General features: G+C 56.0%; 1 protein-coding gene across 7 annotated transcripts in view; it reads right to left on the minus strand.

Moving 5' to 3' along the window:
* The window catches only part of IFT140 (intraflagellar transport 140), a 99,045-nt gene that overhangs the window by 832 nt on the left and 82,103 nt on the right, over positions 1-16,110 (minus strand). For 5 of the 7 annotated variants that reach the window (XM_055364901.2, XM_004056950.5, XM_055364900.2 and 2 more), the window contains 11 exons: positions 14,641-14,818; positions 13,908-14,098; positions 13,233-13,328; positions 12,796-12,928; positions 12,564-12,707; positions 11,840-11,968; positions 11,530-11,712; positions 8,201-8,407; positions 7,730-7,942; positions 7,480-7,646; positions 5,816-5,957 (listed from right to left, as the gene is read on the minus strand). In XM_055364901.2, the coding sequence (XP_055220876.2) occupies positions 5,816-5,957; positions 7,480-7,646; positions 7,730-7,942; positions 8,201-8,407; positions 11,530-11,712; positions 11,840-11,968; positions 12,564-12,707; positions 12,796-12,928; positions 13,233-13,328; positions 13,908-14,098; positions 14,641-14,818 (1,783 nt within the window). Of the gene's footprint in view, positions 1-1,027; positions 2,145-5,815; positions 5,958-7,479; positions 7,647-7,729; positions 7,943-8,200; positions 8,408-11,529; positions 11,713-11,839; positions 11,969-12,563; positions 12,708-12,795; positions 12,929-13,232; positions 13,329-13,907; positions 14,099-14,640; positions 14,819-16,110 lie in introns of those variants that run through there. The other 2 variants (XM_055364899.2, XM_055364902.2) reach the window with 2 other exon arrangements.

A 16,110-nucleotide genomic window follows, 5' to 3' on the forward strand; every position in this document is an offset into this window, starting at 1 on the left:
CCACGCTGGAGGACACGGGGTGCACTGAGGCTTCCCATTGGTGATGGGGGAATGTGGTGATGAGGGGATGCGGTGCCCGCGGACCGCACACATGCCATGTGTGGACACTCAACAGGAAGCTTCGGTCAGCATTTCAGCTGGAAATGCAGAGCCAGGGCCCTGGAAAGTCCCTCAGCAGCTGTGCACGGGCCTGCTCACCCTGCGTGTGCGGGCAGAGCCTCCTGGGGAGGCAGAGGCCCCGCGTTCTGCACTCGAGTCTTGGGGGTGGACATGCATATGTCAGAGTGGAGGGCAGGCAGCAATATCTACTGGTTTGGCTTGGGTATTTTTTTTTTTTTTGAGATGGAGTCTCAGCTATGAAGATATAATAAGCTTGTTGGATGGCCCCTCCCATCACCTGGCAGTGGACCTGCGTTTAAGGAAGGCCTCAGCTGGGGTGGGCGCTGGTGGAGTGCAAGCCTTCCACACAGTCTCAAATGAGAGGCTGAGGGCAAACATCCACACCTGAAAAGATGCTGCCTTAGATGCTGACAAACCACCTGCCATGTGCCAGGCGCTGTGCTGGGGACACAGGGGACACAGGACATAAGGGCACAGAACAAGCTTGGGTAATGCTGTAGCAAGGAGCCCAGGTCAGGCCGAGGTCCTGCAGTGGCAGAATTCAGAGAAGGGCTGGCACAGGGAGGGAGAGAGAAGAAGGAGCTGACCAGGGTCGAAGAGGGACCCTGTGGTCAGAAAGGGCCAGCGTCCTGATGCAACCAGGGCCTGGCGCGTGTGACTGCTCTGTGTGCAGAGCTAGCTTCGGAGAGGGCAATCAAGTGGTTTCCAGAAGGCAGGCAGAAGGTGCGGAGGGCGGGTGAGGGTTGGTGGGGGGCAGGACAGGCGGCATAGGTGGGTGAGGGGTGATGGGGGGCAGGAAAGGTGGCATAGGTGGGTGAGGGGTGGTGGGGGGCAGGATGGGGGGCAGGACAGGCGGCGTAGGTGGGTGAGGGGCAGGATGGGGGGCAGGACAGGCAGCATAGGTGGGTGGGGGGCAGGATGGGGGGCAGGACAGGCGGCGTAGGTGGGTGAGGGGTGGTGGAGGGCAGGACGTGGGGACAGAAATGTTGCCGGTCTCCACCATCAGGAGGGTGTGTGCGGGCTGTGCTCAGATGATGGATGATGGCGGGAAAGCTGAGCGGATGTAGGAGCCGTGGCCTGGGTGAGGTGGTACACGTGACCCCGGGTGGCGCTACAGCAGCAGCCAGGGAGCGTGTGCCCGGGCATTCTCAGTTTAGCTGGGCTTCCCAGTTTCTTTTTTCTTTTGTATCTTGAGTTACTAAATTCCACAGGCTTCAAGCAACCATAGAATAAAGAAGTTGATGAAATATTTAAAATGTGGATTTTCTGTTAATTTGGAGGATATAGCAGTCTGGGCATCTCTCTACTCCAATTTTGCTTTTATACGGAAAACTATAGTTCTCCTAGAAACAGAAACCCCACTGGAGCAGGGCGCGGTGCTGCACACCAGCCACTCACGAGGATCCCTTGAACCCGGGAGGCTGAGGCTGCAGGGAGCTGTGATTGTGCCACTGCACTCCAGCCTGGGCGACAGAGCAAGACCTCGTCTCAAAACCAAACCGAACAACAACAAAAAAGAAACCTTGTTAGGATTAGACTTGAGTTGTATTTTCCAGCAGCAAAAGGGGTCAGTGAATGGAAGTGGAACGGTGCAGAGGGGAGTGAGCAACCGGGCCAGGAAGTCTGTGTCTCACGGAGCTGACCTTTCAGCCCTGAGGGAGAGCCACTGCCAAGGAGCTTTCCTGTGAATTCTGGAGGCTGCAGCCCAGCGAGCCCGACACGGTCGCCAGCATGTTTCCCAAGCTCATTTCTCGATACTCAGTTTGTGAGCCCCGGGAACTATCTGCTAGGGCAACACGACTGGTGGGCGCAGAGGCCCTGCAGGCATCGGCATAGCTGCAGGGTCTGACGGATGCAGGCGCGTGCAATTCTCTATGTTGGCTACAACAGAATTATGGTTGAAAAAGAGGCCGGGCGCGGTGGCTCACGCCTGTAATCCCAGCACTTTGGGAGGCCGAGGCGGGCGGATCACGAGGTCAGGAGATCGAGACCATCCTGGCTAACACGGTGGAACCCCGTCTCTACTAAAAAAAAAAAAAATACAAAAATTAGCTGGGCGTGGTGGCGGGAACCTGTAGTCCCGGCTACTTGGGAGGCTGAGGCAGGACAATTGCTTGAGCCCAGGAGGCAGAGGTTGCAGTGAGCCATGATCATGCCACTGCACTCCAGCTGGGCAACAGAGCAAGACTGTCTCAGAAAAAGAAAAAAGAATGAGAAGAGAGGCTTCTGACAACAGCAGCATGAATCCTGTGAGAGCAGCCCTCCCCCTAATGACGACGGACACATGGAAAGGCACTGGGGGCAGCCGCGAGCAGGCTGATGCTGGGAGCAGGTGGCACTGGGCAGGCTTCCTGCTTCTCACAACTTTCTTTTTTTTTTTTTTTCTTTTTTGAGACGGAGTCTCGCCGTGTCGCCCAGGCTGGAGTGCAGTGGTGCGATCTCCGCTCACTGCAAGCTCCGCCTCCCGGGTTCACACCATTCCCCTGCCTCAGCCTCCCGAGTAGCTGGGACTACAGGTGCCCGCCACCACACCTGGCTAATTTTTTGTATTTTTAGTAGAGACAGGGTTTCACCGTGTTAGCCAGGATGGTCTTGATCTCCTGACCTCATGATCTGCCTGCCTTGGCCTCCCAAAGTGCTGGGATTACGGTGTGAGCCACTGCACCCGGCTGCTTCTCACAACTTTCTGCCTCAGGGTAGGCCCAAGTCAGGGCCAGTGTGGGCATCAGCCACCTCGAAGCCTGCCCTCTTCCAGGCTTAAAGAATCAGAATCAAGATTTTTGTTGGCTGGGCGCGGTAGCTCACGCCTGTAATCCCAGCACTTTGGGAGGCCAACGTGGGTGGATCACAAGGTCAGGAGATCGAGACCATCCTGGCTAACACGGTGAAACCCCGTCTCTACTAAAAATACAAAAAAAATTAACTGGGCTTGGTGGCGGGCGCCTGTAGTCCCAGCTACTCGGGAGGCTGCGGCAGGAGAATGGTGTGAACCCGGGAGGCGGAGCTTGCAGTGAGCCGAGATCACGCCACTGCACTCCAGCCTGGGCGACAGAGCGGGACTCTGTCTCAAAAAAATAAATAAATAAATAAAAGATTTTTGTTGACCACAGCAGCTGGAATGTGAAGGTGGAAACGTGGGGATGCAGCAGTCATAGAGGGGATCCCAAATCCTGAGCATACGCTGCCCTCGTCACTAGTTGCTCCCACACTACACATGAGGCAGGGGAGGCGCAGACTTTAAGCCAACTCAAGCTACAAGCAGGGATTTCAGCTGCTATCCACCACAGGGGAAAGAGTTTCGGCTCTGAGCTGAGCAAAGGTGATTGCCTAATAAAATGAACCAAAAAAAAGCAATACTCTTTGGAGGAATGTAACAGAATCCAGAGTCTCTACAATGGATTATCCACAATGTCCATGATATAAAAAAATGACTAGACATAAGAAACAGGAAAATTTGACCCATACTCAAAAGGCAAGTAATGGAGATCAATCCTACATGACCCAGATATTGGAACCGGTAGCTAAGATTTTACAGCAGCAGTTACAACTCTGCTTTAGGATATAAATATAAAATATATTTTAAACAAATTAACAAATAGGGAATTTTAGCCAATAAATAATAAAAGGAACTAAGTGTAAATTCTAGGGCTGCAAAATACAAGCTCTAAAAAGATTGCTGGAGAGGTTAACAGCAGATTGAAGATAGCTAAAGAAAGTCTAGATAAATACAAATTAATCCAAAGGACAGAAAAAAAGAAAATAATGAGCAGTAATCACAAATGTGTGTCTACTAGATATGGAAGACCTAACATTTAATTGGAGTCCCAGAAGGAGAAAAAGAGCAAATTTCCCAAATTTGGCAAAACACAAATATAGATCCCAAAAGCCCAGGATAAATACAATGAAAACACCTAGGAACATCATTATCGCACTGCTGAAACACAAATTCAAGAAGAAAGTCATGACAGTAGCCAGTGTGGTGGGAGATGGAGAGACACACGACATGTAAGGGCCCCACAGACAGCCCATAGCTGACTCTTCCAGAAAACAATGGAGGCCCAGACAGGGAAAACATTCAAGTGCTCAAAGGAAAAAAATCTGTCAAATCAGGATTTTTTTTTGAATCAGGATCTTGCTTTGTCACCCAGGCTGGAGTGCAGTGGTGCTATCACAGCTCACTGCAGACTCAACATCCTGGGCTCAAGCAGTCCTCCCACCTCAGCCTCCCAAGCAGCTAAGACTGCAGGTGCATGCCCCCATGCCTTGCTATTTTTTTCAGAGATGGGGTCTCACTTGTTACCCAGGCTGGACTTGAACTCCTGGCCTCAAGAAATCCTCCCACCTTGGCCTCCCAAAGTGCTGAGATTACAGGCATGAGCCACTGTGCCTGGCCTCAGAATTCTCTATCTGATGAGAACAACCTTAAAGAATACAGGCAAAATAAATACATTTCAGATTAATGAAAAGTAAGAAAATTCATCATCAGGAGATCTGAACTAGAAGAAATGTTAGAGGGAGCTCAGGCTGAAGAGGAGTGATACCACATGCAAATCGGAATCACAGGGAAGAAGTAAGAACACCAGAAATGGCACTTTGGGAGGCCGAGGCAGGCAGATCACCTGAGGTTGGGAGTTTGAGACCAGCCTGACAACATGGAGAAACCCCATCTCCCCTAAAAATACAAAATTAGCCAGGCGTGGTGGCGCATGCCTGTAATCCCAGCTACTCGGGAGGCTGAGGCAGGAGAATGGCGTGAACCCAAGAGGCGGAGCTTGCAGTGAGCCGAGATCGCACCACTGGACTCCAGCCTGGGCAACAGAGCGAGACTCCGTCTCAAAAAAAAAAAAAATACAATAATAAGAAAACCCAACAAAATGATGAGAAAAGACTTGAAGCCTTCACAGAAGATGTGTAAATGGATAATAAGCACATGAGAAGGAGCTGCACATCACTACTCATCCAGAAAATGTAAATTTAAGCCACAGCGAGGTACTATTCACCCCCTAGGATGGCTAAAGTTAGAAAGAATGATCAAATGTTGGTGAAGATGAGGAAAAACACTAGAACACTGCGGCTGAATAAGTGATTAGCTAGTCACTTTAAAGTGACTATACGCTGTCTCAAAAATTAAAAAATAAGCCACTAAAAAATGGAACACCATTTTCTCTTTTTGTAAAAGTTCCTGAAAAAGAAATCGTGGTTATTCAGACTCGGGTACATGCAGACATTTCTTCACAAACAAAGTAAGTCTGTCACTTTCCTGCGACACTGCTAGTAACAGCCAGTAACAGCGTGAGACTTAATTTTTGCTACCGACAGATTTTTCTTTTTTCTTTTGAGACGGTCTCGCTCTGTCACCCAGGTTGGAGTGCAGTGGCGCCATCAGATCTCACTGCAGCCTCAACCTCCTGGGCTCAAGTGATCCTCCCACCTCAGCCTCCCAAGCAGCTGGGACCCCAGGTGTGAGCCACCATGCCTGGCTAAGTTTTCCCTTTTTTGTAGAGATGGGGTTTCACCATGTTGCCCAGGCTGCTCTTGAACTCCTGGGCTCAAGTCATTCTCCTGCCTCAGCCTCCCAAAGTGCTGGGATTACAGGAGTGAGCCGCCACGCACAGCCTCAATTTGAACTGTTAAGCCTTCGTTTCAGGAGCCTTGCGCGGCGGGATGCTGCTAGTGAGCAGCACTCAGGCCTCACCGTCTGGTATTCCTCCTTCCGCACGTAGTGCTCCACCAGGAAGCCATAGACGTCCCCGATGCGGATGGTGCTGTCCAGGTCTGGTTCCTCCAGGAGCAGCTCACACTGCTTGATGGACTCCTTGGGGTCCTCTGTGTACGTCCTGCCGAGAGCAGAGATGAGGCCTGGGCCCCGAAGCCCTGAACACCTACTGCTATCAGAGGTCAGAGGAGACTCTTGGCCTGTAAGAGGAGCTCTCCGGAATGGCAGGAGGAAACTTTCTATGAAGTTAAATTCATTAATTCCTTAATTTGTTCATTCATAAATTAACTCATCCATGTGACACTCTTACTGATCACTTGAATGCTGGGTCCTATGCTTGGACTGAAGACCAAAGACTTCCGACCCCTACTTCCTGCTCTATGGAACAGTCCAGAGGGGGCTAGAAACCTCTGCGCAAAGCGTGACCGACCCAGAGGGGATGTGGTGCATGTGGACAGGGTACATGGAGAGGCGCACGGCACCCCTTGCCCAAGGCCGCTGGGAAGAACCCTCCAAGCAGAGAGGCAGCCGCACACAGGCTGCGTGTGTGACCTGGCATGAGGGTCTGTGGCAGAGCAGGGTGTGTGGCCTGTGAGCTGGGGTGACACCAAGGAGGTGACCCTGCTGGAACACAACATGGTCCAGGGCAGGTGACTGGAGCCGTGTGGAGCTCAGGCCCCCATGTCAGGAGGGTCCAGGGCCCATCTGGCCACCCACTGACTCGGCCATTCCAGACAGGCGCCTGGCCTGCCCTCTGACCCCTGGCCCGTAGAAGGTTGCCCACCCTGGCCCTCACACGTCGTCTCCCCTCCACCCACGTCCTGTGCTATCCCTGATGACCAGCTGCTATCGATTCTCCTCCGCTCCTGCCCCGTGGCCTCAGCTCAGCAGACATCTGTGAGACGCTGATACCCCAGAATCGACACGTGCAGGCGGACCGTGCCCTTCTAAGGGGCACCGCTTTGTACGACATTGTTCAAAGGACTTCTGGAACTCTTGTTTTGGAAAAGGTTCTCAGATAAGGAAAATACCCCCGCCAGCTGAGACAGAAGCTGGGCCCTGAAGCGCACAGGCGAATGCCCACCGTGGTGGCCACACAGCAGCTCTCTGAAAAGCTGAGTCACCTGCCCATAATAAAGATGGGGAGGTATTCAAATAAACTTAGAATCTCGGCCTCTCCTGAAAACCGAGACCATCGGCTGCCTGGGTCTGCTCTCCACAAGCTTGGAGCTGGTGGCAGTTGACCTGTGGAGAGGCACGAGCCCGCTGGTCACCATGGTCCCCCCACCCCAGGTCACACAGCAGCACTCACTCAGGACTCCCCTGCCCGGCCCCTGCACACCCTAAGCAGGTCTATGGCTCCCCAGACACACCCTCTCCTGCTCCACATCTGCCTCCTCCTCCCACTCCCCAACCAGGTTTCTCTCTCAGCGTCTCTGGTGTTTCCAGAACACCTTCCCAAGGCTGTGCCCAGGCTCTGAGGGCTCCCAGGAGGAGGTGGGGTGTGTCTTCAGCAGTAGTGCTGTCCCAAGTGAGCTCCCATCTGCTGTCCTGCCCCTTTGCTGGCTGGGGTTTCTCGTGGTCAGCCCCGGCCCTGTAGTCACATCTGCCCTGGCCTGTCCCCGCTGGCCCTGGGGGCGCACCTGCGGGCTTGGATGAACCTCTTCACCAGTGCCATCCTGCTCTGCAGCTGCACCAGCCTGGTCTCCTGGTCCAGGGGGCTCTTGGCCTTGGCCTTGGCCAGGCACTTGTAGGCCTCGGTCAGCGCCCCGTGGGCTTTGTCGTAGTTCTGGTATTCATCAATCTCCACCTGTACAGATGAAACCCGTCAAGACCTGCCGGGCTCCACAGCCCTCCCCGGGGCCCCGCTGGCATCCCAGGGAGGGCCTGCACCTGGGCACAAGCGTCATAAAAGCCAGCCAGGAGGTCCAGGGCCCGCCCCTTGGTGTAGAAGCCGATGATGTTCTTCATGATCTCCGGCTCCTTCCGCCAGTCCAGGGACTGCAGGTAGTTAGCAGCCATGATGTAGATTTCCTTCTGCCTGGACACGCTCGCGAAGAACGTGATTTTCTCTGTGTCTCCGGATTTGAGCAGCGCCCTCATGGCCTAGGCAGAGAGACAGCGGGGCTCAGGCAAGCAGGGGCTGGGCCGGGACAAGCACAAGGGACCCCGAGCAGGAGCTCTCACAAGAAGAGTGGCTCAGGGCTGCCCGGTAGAGAGAGATCTTAGTGGTTGTGCTCTTCCTGGCCAGAAAGGCTCAGCCCTAGCTTGGGGTCATCACGAAGGCAAATGGAGATGCATGCAGGGGGCCTGCAGCCTAACTGCCTGTGAGGTAGCCGCGGGCTGGGGCCGGGAGAGGCTCACCTTCAGCTTGTTGCCGGCCTGCGTGTACTTCTTGGTGGCCAGGTGGTAGCTGCCCTGGCGCATGCAGCAGTCTGCTATCTGCTCCAGCAGCTCCCGCCGCGACTCCTCAGGCAGGTCCGAGGAGTCCTTGGCCACGGTCATCTTTTCCGCCATCTCCTCGGTGATGCTCATGTTCTGCTTCAGGCACAGCTGCAGGGCTTCCTGATACTGCAAAGGTGCAGAAATGGGACGGGGCTGCCGAGGGGGCCGGGAACCAAAGTGCGCCCCTCATCTGCCACCGCTTCAGAGGAAACCAGGCCCCTCGGCTCAGCGGCGGCTTCTGTCTAGCTGGGGTGGGTATGGAGGGGACAAGGATGTCTCCCCTGCCTCACCAACCTACAATCATTCACGTTACTTTCTCACGCTGTTAACATTCCAGAATGGAACGAAGGAAACAATAGTCTCAAGTGACAGATGCTCAAGAGAATATTGTTTGGGAGAAAAGGAAATTGGTAATTTTCTTCTATAATTCTGAATTTTTAAAGTTAATTTTTGAGACAGGGTCTCACTCTGTCCCCCAGGCTGGAGTGCAGTGGTGCAGTCACGGCAGCCTCCACCTCCCCAGGGTCAGGTGATCTTCCTACCTCAGTTTTTGTATTTTCAGTAGAGACCGGGTTTTGCCATGTTGCCCAGGCTGGTCTTGAACTCCTGGGCTCAAGCTATCCGCCTGCCTTAGCCTCCCAAAGTGCTGGGATTGCAGGCACAAGCCACCGTGCCGGCCTGATTTTCCTAACATTTTAAGAAATATATATATTTTTTCTGAGGTGGGGTTTTGCTCTTATTGCCCAGGCTGGAGTGCAGTGGCACAATCTTGGCTCACTGCAACCTCCACCTCCCGGGTTCAAGCCATTCTCCTGCCTCAGCCTACCAAGTAGCTGGGATTACAGGCGCCCGCCACCATGCCCGGCTAATTTTGTAATTTTTTTTAGTAGAGACAGGGTTTCTCCCTGTTGGTCAGGCTGGGCTCAAACTCCTGACCTCAGGTGATCCACCCGCCTTGGCCTCCCAAAGTGCTGGGATTACAGGCGTGAGCCACCACACCCAGCCCTCATTTTAAGAAAAATTTTACATTCTTCACTTGAGAATATGTCTTAGGCCAGGCATGTTGGCTCATGCCTGTAATTCCAGCACTTTGGGAGGCCAAGGTGAGAGGATCACTTGGGCCCAGGAGTTTGAGACCAGCCTGGGCAACATAGCAAGACCCCCATCTCCACAAGAAAAAAAAACAGTAATAATCCACAAATATATATGAAGTAATAACACATTTATATTTTTTTAAAAAAAGAATATGGCTGAGCGTGGTGGCTCACACCTGTAATCCCAGCACTTTGGGAGGCCGAGGTAGGTAAATCACCTGAGGTCAGGAGTTCGAGACCAGCCTGACCAACATGGAGAAACCCCGTCTCTACTAAAAATACAAAATTAGGCTGGATGCCATGGCTCATGCCTGTAATCTCAAGCACTTTGGGAGGCTGAGGCGGGTGGATCATGAGATCAGGAGATCGAGACCATCCTGGCCAACATGGTGAAACCTCGTCTCCACTAAAACACAAAAAATTAACACAGGCGTGATGGCGGGCGCCTGTAGTCCCAGCTACTCGGGAGGCTGAGGCAGGGGAATTGCTTGAACCTGGGAGGCTGAGGTTGCAGTAAGCCAAGATTGCACCACTGCACTGCAGTCTGGGTGACAGAGAGAGACTCTGCCTCAAAATAAAAATAAAAATAAAAATAAAAATACAAAATTAGCCGGGCGTGGTGGTGCATGCCTGTAATCCCAGCTACTGGTGAATCTGAGGCAGGAGAATCACTTGAACCCGGGAGGTGGAGGTTGCGGTGAGCTGAGATCGCCCCATTGCACTACAGCCTGGGCAACAAGAGTGAAACTCCATTTCAAAAAAAAAAAAAGAGAGTATGTCGGCCAAGCACGGTGGCTCACGCCTGTAATCCCAGCAATCTGGGGGGCCGAGGCGGGCAGATCACAAGGTCAAGAGATCGAGACTATCCTGGCCAACGTGGTGGAACCCCGTCTCTACTAAAATACAAAAATTAGCTGGGTGTGGTGGCAGGCACCTGTAGTCCTTGCTACTTGGGAGGCTGAAGCAGGAGAATCGCTTGAACCCAGGAAGTGGAGCTTGCAGTGAGCCGAGATTACGCCACTGCACTCCAGCCTGGTGACAGAGCAAGACTCCATCTCAAAAAGAAAAAAAAAAAAAGGAAAAAGAAAAATAATATGTCTCAGAAGAAAAAGAATTCTGCCTTGGAGGTGTTTCCATCTCAGTACACTGGGGGCTGCCAAATGCTCTCTGCTGCGTAGACATCCACAGTGCTGAGGAAGCCCTGGGGATTCAACTGTTCTGGTGACAGACACAAGGGCCGATGTCCTTGCTGTGTAAACCCTCTGCGGAGCACGCCCTGTGCACACACCACTCACACGTGCATCAATGTGTCTGTCAGGATGAACTCCCGAGGGAAGGGGAGGCTGGGACGAGGGAGACCTTGTCTTATGATGGGTTCTGCCTGCTGTGTTCCACAGGGCCGGGGTGTATCTGCTTCCCATGATAATCCAGTGGGTTTTCCCACCTTTTCACCCTTAGTAGCCCAGTAAAAAATGGTATCTCCGTGAATTTTGATATGTATTTCTATCGTGAATAAAGCTAAGCATTTTATATTTGGGAACCACCCCTATTTCCATTTGAATAAACTGTTCCTGGCCAGTCACAGGGCTCACATCTACAGTCCCAGTGCTTTGGGAGGCTGAGGCAGGAGGATTGCTTGAGCCCAGGAGTTCAAGACCAGTCTGAGCAACACAGCAAGACCCTGAGTCTATGAAAAAAAATTTAAAAAATTAGCTGGGGATGGTGGCACACACCTGTATTCCCGGCTACTCAGGAGGAAGGAGGGTTGCTTGAGCCTGGGAAGTTGAGGCTGCAGTGAACCAAGATGGCACCACCACAGTCCAGCCTGGGCAACAGAGTGAGACCCTGTCTCAAAAAAAAAAAAAAAAAAAGGCTAAGATGGTAACTTTTGTGTTCTGTGTATTTTTACCCCCCCACCATAGGTGAGTGCACCATTCCCTGTGTATGATCAGATGCCAGCGAGAAGGATGGCGAGTCTACACTTGCGGACCTCCTGGGTGTGCCGTATGTGAAACCTAGGGCAGGGGGCACCCACCACAGCCTTCCTCGAGAACTCATAACCAAGCAAGCAGCCATTCCCACAGCCTCTGGGGACAGGAGACCTGAGCCGTGGTGCCTGCGTGGAGCCGAGCCCAGGCCCCGCTGGCCCCGTACCTTCCTGGCAGCCAGCAGCAGCTCTACCGCCCTCTCGTACTGACTATGCTCGATGAAGAAGTCGGAGCAGCGGGCCAGGAGCGCAGGGTCTGACGTCTCATCCAGGTCCTCTGCTATGAGCTGTAGGGCCACAAACTGCTGGGTGGCAAAGGCCAGCTCCAGGGCCTTGGAGAAGTGGCCAGCCTGCAGATACGGCGGGCTCTGAGCAGCTGCCCGAGGCCTGGGGGCCCGAGAACGGAGGCCTCGCACAGGCAAGGGCCCCCTGGCCTGCTGCCCCTCCCCCAGGTCCCCGCCGGTGGCCGGCCCTCACCTTGTGGTACAGCATGACCGCCCTGTCCATCTGCACGCCCTTCTCCTCGTAGTATCGGGCCGTCTCGATCATGTCCTCGGGGGAGCTCAGCAGGGCCAAGTTCATGAGCTGGTCGTCCAGGCCGTTCTCCTGCAGGGAGGGAGGCAGGGCCCTGAAGCGGCTCCCACCGGCTTCCCCAGGTCCGCTGAGATTCTGGAATGTGGCCGGGTGCGAACCCGCCCCTTCACTTTGACACGCTGCTCAGCGATCTCTGCGGTGATGGGTTTTAAGGAGCTGATGACTTACTGGGTTTGTCTACAAGGATTTTCTGATGCTCTGGGTTCTATTTCACAGAGCACTGCAAGAAATACCTGACACGGGAGATGCTTCTGGAAGCGAGAGCCCAGGTTGGGACATTTGTGTGGTGCAGAACGCCCAACAGCTGTCTAGGAAGGGTCTGCCGTCTGCAAGGCCATAGGCCGTGAGCAGCCTCACCACCCGCTCAGGAGCCCTGGAGCCTGGGAAACATCTGGGGACAATTCAGTGCTTTGCAAACAATGTCAGATGGAAGCGGCCAGGGGTGGGCAGAGGGGTGGGCAGGTGAGGCAGGCGGGGTGAGCAGTGAGTGGCAGACACCGGCCGGACCACGTGTCACTGACACGATTCTCTCTGTCCACTTTTCCACTTGAAGCTCTCCTCAGGGGACCTCGAGAAGCGCCGGTTCCCCGCCCCGGCCCCGTGGTACCTTGCACAGGCGGATGGCATTCTTGAAGGCCTGTGCCCGGGTGTAGAAGTGCACCGCCTGCCCGACCTCCTCCTGGCTCTCGTACTGGCGGGCGAGGTGGTAGGAGGCCGCCAGGTTTCCTGTCTCGTTGGCTATTTGCGCAGCCTAGAAAGACAAAGAACCCAAAGACGAGACACGGTGGCCTTGTGTCTGCCTCGTGTCCACCTGGCCGGCTCCCCTGCGGGGACCTTACCTTCTGGACATTGCCCTGGAAGCAGTGGATGCGGACCAGGGAGAAGTGGTCCCGGGCCAGCTCGTAGTAGTGCAGTGCGGTGTCCATCTCGCCCTGGCTCTCCAGGTACTGCGCCCACCACCGCCACAGGGTCCTGCGGGCAGCCCCAAGACCATGGGTTCTCCACCCGAGCCCCGCTCCAACCCGGGACGGCCCCCACTCCGCCCCTGTGCCACCCTTAGAGTGCATGTCACCTGACCTGCAAACAGGCTGGGCCAAGAGTGAGGACCCCTGGCTTTGTCCAAAGGGAGGGCCCGGCTCAGGGCCCTGACATGGCTCTGAGGAGCTGCCCACTCATGCAAGAAGCACGGGAAAGGGAGCCGCCTCAGCAAGCCCTGGGATCCCTGCAAACCTCCAGGATGGAGTGCGGTCCCATCAGCCCTGGTGGGGACACTCACTTATCCTTCATTTTATTCACGTAGAGCTCCAGGGACGGCAGGTCCTCCGACAGCATCCTGGGCACCTCGAAGCGGTGCGTGTCCGACTTCTCGTAGCTGTGAGAGAAGGAGACAGAGGTCCTTGTTCCCTCCCATCCCAGCCCCACGGGAACCGGGTGGGCTGAAGGGCAGCGTCGGTGAAACGCATCAGAGCGGTGGCCCTCGGGGTGTGGGCTCCTGGCCTGCAGCCCTGCGGAGCAGTGGGGGCTTCCTGCACTGTGGGGGCCCGTGAGGCGGGGCGCAGTGGGGGCTTCCTGCACTGTGGGGGCCCGGGAGGCGGGTCGCCCAACCGCACCCTGGGAACGGGTCTAAGAGCAGCTCCTCCTCTGGAGAGGGTGACATGGGGTTTGTCTGTCCTCAGGAGACACCAGGCCCATCTGTGCTCGGCAACCGACACCACCAATGGGACAGACGTCTTTCTGTCTCCTGCCTCGAAAGCTGGGTGGCCCAGGATGGAAGGGGCAACCCCACATCTCCGAGACTCCCAGAAGCTTCCTGCCGAGAAGGCTGCCACCACCCTGAGACAGACGCCTCCTCTGAGAACCTCCCTGGTCACCTCACCACAGCACACACAGAGGCCTCACAAGCCAGGGCCATCCAGAGAGGCAGGGAAGAGGCCACGAGGGCCGCACTCACTAACTGAGGGCCCGGCTGCAGTCGGCGCTGGCCTCCAGGTGCCCGGCATAGCGGTGGTAGGTGCTGCGCAGGTGCACCCGGTCGTGGTGCTCGGCTACCTGGAGGGCCTCCTGCCACCGGCCCGCAGCCTGGTAGAACTTGTTCAGGAGGTCGTGGCGCTTGCACTTCCTGTACAGCTGCTCGGCGTCCTCCTGAGGAATGAGGACGGGCAGGTGTCGTGCAGCCTCCGCAAACCCACGTTTCAAACACACTGTTCCAGGCCAGGCCACCGGTCACTGCGCCTTCCCACACTGCCAAGCACACTGACACACGGGGCCGCTGCGGGCACAGCGAACGCCACACACCCACAGGGCATCCCCGTCCCACGGCTGGAGAGTGAGATGCACCACCAAGGGGTACCCCACCTCCCACAGCCCCCCCTTCCACAGCCCCCCCTCCCACAGCCTCCCCAGAAGTCCTGTGCTCAGCCCTGCTGACCTGGGGGTCTCTCGGGCGCTCTGTTCCAGGCCCACACACATGACAGGCACACACCCTGGAGAGCCGGCCGTCGCCTTGCCTCCACCCGCCTCACCTCCACTGCCGCTGTCTGCCCAGCTCTCCTGGGTCATGCCTCTCGGCTCTGCCCACATCAGTGCAGGCTCAGGCCGGTGGGCGTGCCTCCTCCTTCCCCGGGGGGCCGTGGCTGTGGCAGGCGTGGTGCCTTCCCACCCACCCCATGGCGGTCGCCCCTCACCAGCATGCCCAGCTGCGTGGCCAGCACGGCCACACGGGCCTCTAGCTCCGGCTCCTGCTCCGCCTCACGCAGCGCTCGGGCCCCGCGGGCATGGCCCATGTTCCCCAGGCACACCTTGGCCACGTCCAGCCGCTGGGTCTTCACGCACATGCGCGCCATGTTCTCCCAGACGGCCTCACTGTGGGCAGATGGGGGTCTGTGAGGCTGCTGCCCAGCACCTCAGGGCCCCCTGGACCTACGGCCCCTTCTCCTGGGGCAAGTAGTCATCAGGCACAGCTGCCAAACGGGCATGAGGAGGGGCCTTCACCCATCGGCTCCATCCCTGGGCAAGACTGCAGGCCATGCAGAGAGGTGCCCGTCACGAGTCCCACGGCCTTCCTAACCCCAAGAGGCAGGGGCCGGTTCCCATTAAAAGACAGAAGGATCTCTTATGCAGGTCACCAGGCTCCTCCTGCTTTTCCCCTGCTCTAAGCGGCTGTCTGATCAGGAAATGTGGGCTTCCTGTGTTGCTTGCACACACAGGACCTGCTCTGAGACAGAGCCTCCTGCTCTCACCTGAGCCTGGGATTGCAGGGCCCCTGGTAAACCAGCCCTGCACAGCAGGGGCCCTCACCCGACAGTCTGGCAGCCAAAGGGCGGAGCCTGGGGGACGGGGTACAGGGCCCAGTCCCTGACCCAGCCCTGGAGGCTGGAGCCAGGCCTGTCTCCCCAGGAGACGGTGACCCAGCCCATGCAGGGTTCTGCAGAGCCCTGGAGGTCTGCCGAGCAGAGGGCCCTGGAGGCAGGCCTGCAGACGGGCTGACCAGTCGGTCACGGGGGACAGCACCTTCCACCCCAGCCCTGTGCCCCACTCTCGGGCAGTGAATTTTGTGTGTGTGAAGGAACAGGGTGCCAAGTGGGCAGAGCTGTGTCAGGGCACAGGTGCAGGGATGGTGGAAGTCACCCTGCCTCTTAGGGTTTTTTTGTTGTGTAAGACAGGGTCTCCCTCTGTTGCCCAGGCTGGAGTGCAGTGGCACAATCACAGCTCATTCCAGCCTCGATGTCCTGAGTTCAAGCGATCCTCCCACCTCAGCCTCCCAAATAGCTGGGACCACAGGTGTGTGCTACCACACCCAGCTAAGTTTTTGTATTTTTTGTAGAGACAGGGTTTCGCCATGTTACCCAGGCTGGTCTCGAACTTCTGAGCTCACCTGCCTTGGCCTCCCACACTGCTGGGATGACAGGCATGGGCCACCGTGCCCAGCCCCCCGCCTCTCCATGAGGTTTCCTGCATTCTTCCCCTGCTGGCGCTGATCCAGGCAGGACCAGAAATGACTGAGGACTTGGTTTGTGTCGGCTCCAGGGTAGGCAAAGGCTGCTGACAGCCACTCTAGGGACATGACACTGCATGAGAACCGTGTGTCCGCAGTGTGTGGGGGCACTCAGCCAGGCCTCCTGGTGGGGCTGGGCGGGAGGTGGGTCCAAGGCCAT

Source organism: Gorilla gorilla, chromosome 18, assembly GCF_029281585.2.
Source record: "Gorilla gorilla gorilla isolate KB3781 chromosome 18, NHGRI_mGorGor1-v2.1_pri, whole genome shotgun sequence".
NCBI classification, from domain to species: domain Eukaryota; kingdom Metazoa; phylum Chordata; class Mammalia; order Primates; family Hominidae; genus Gorilla; species Gorilla gorilla.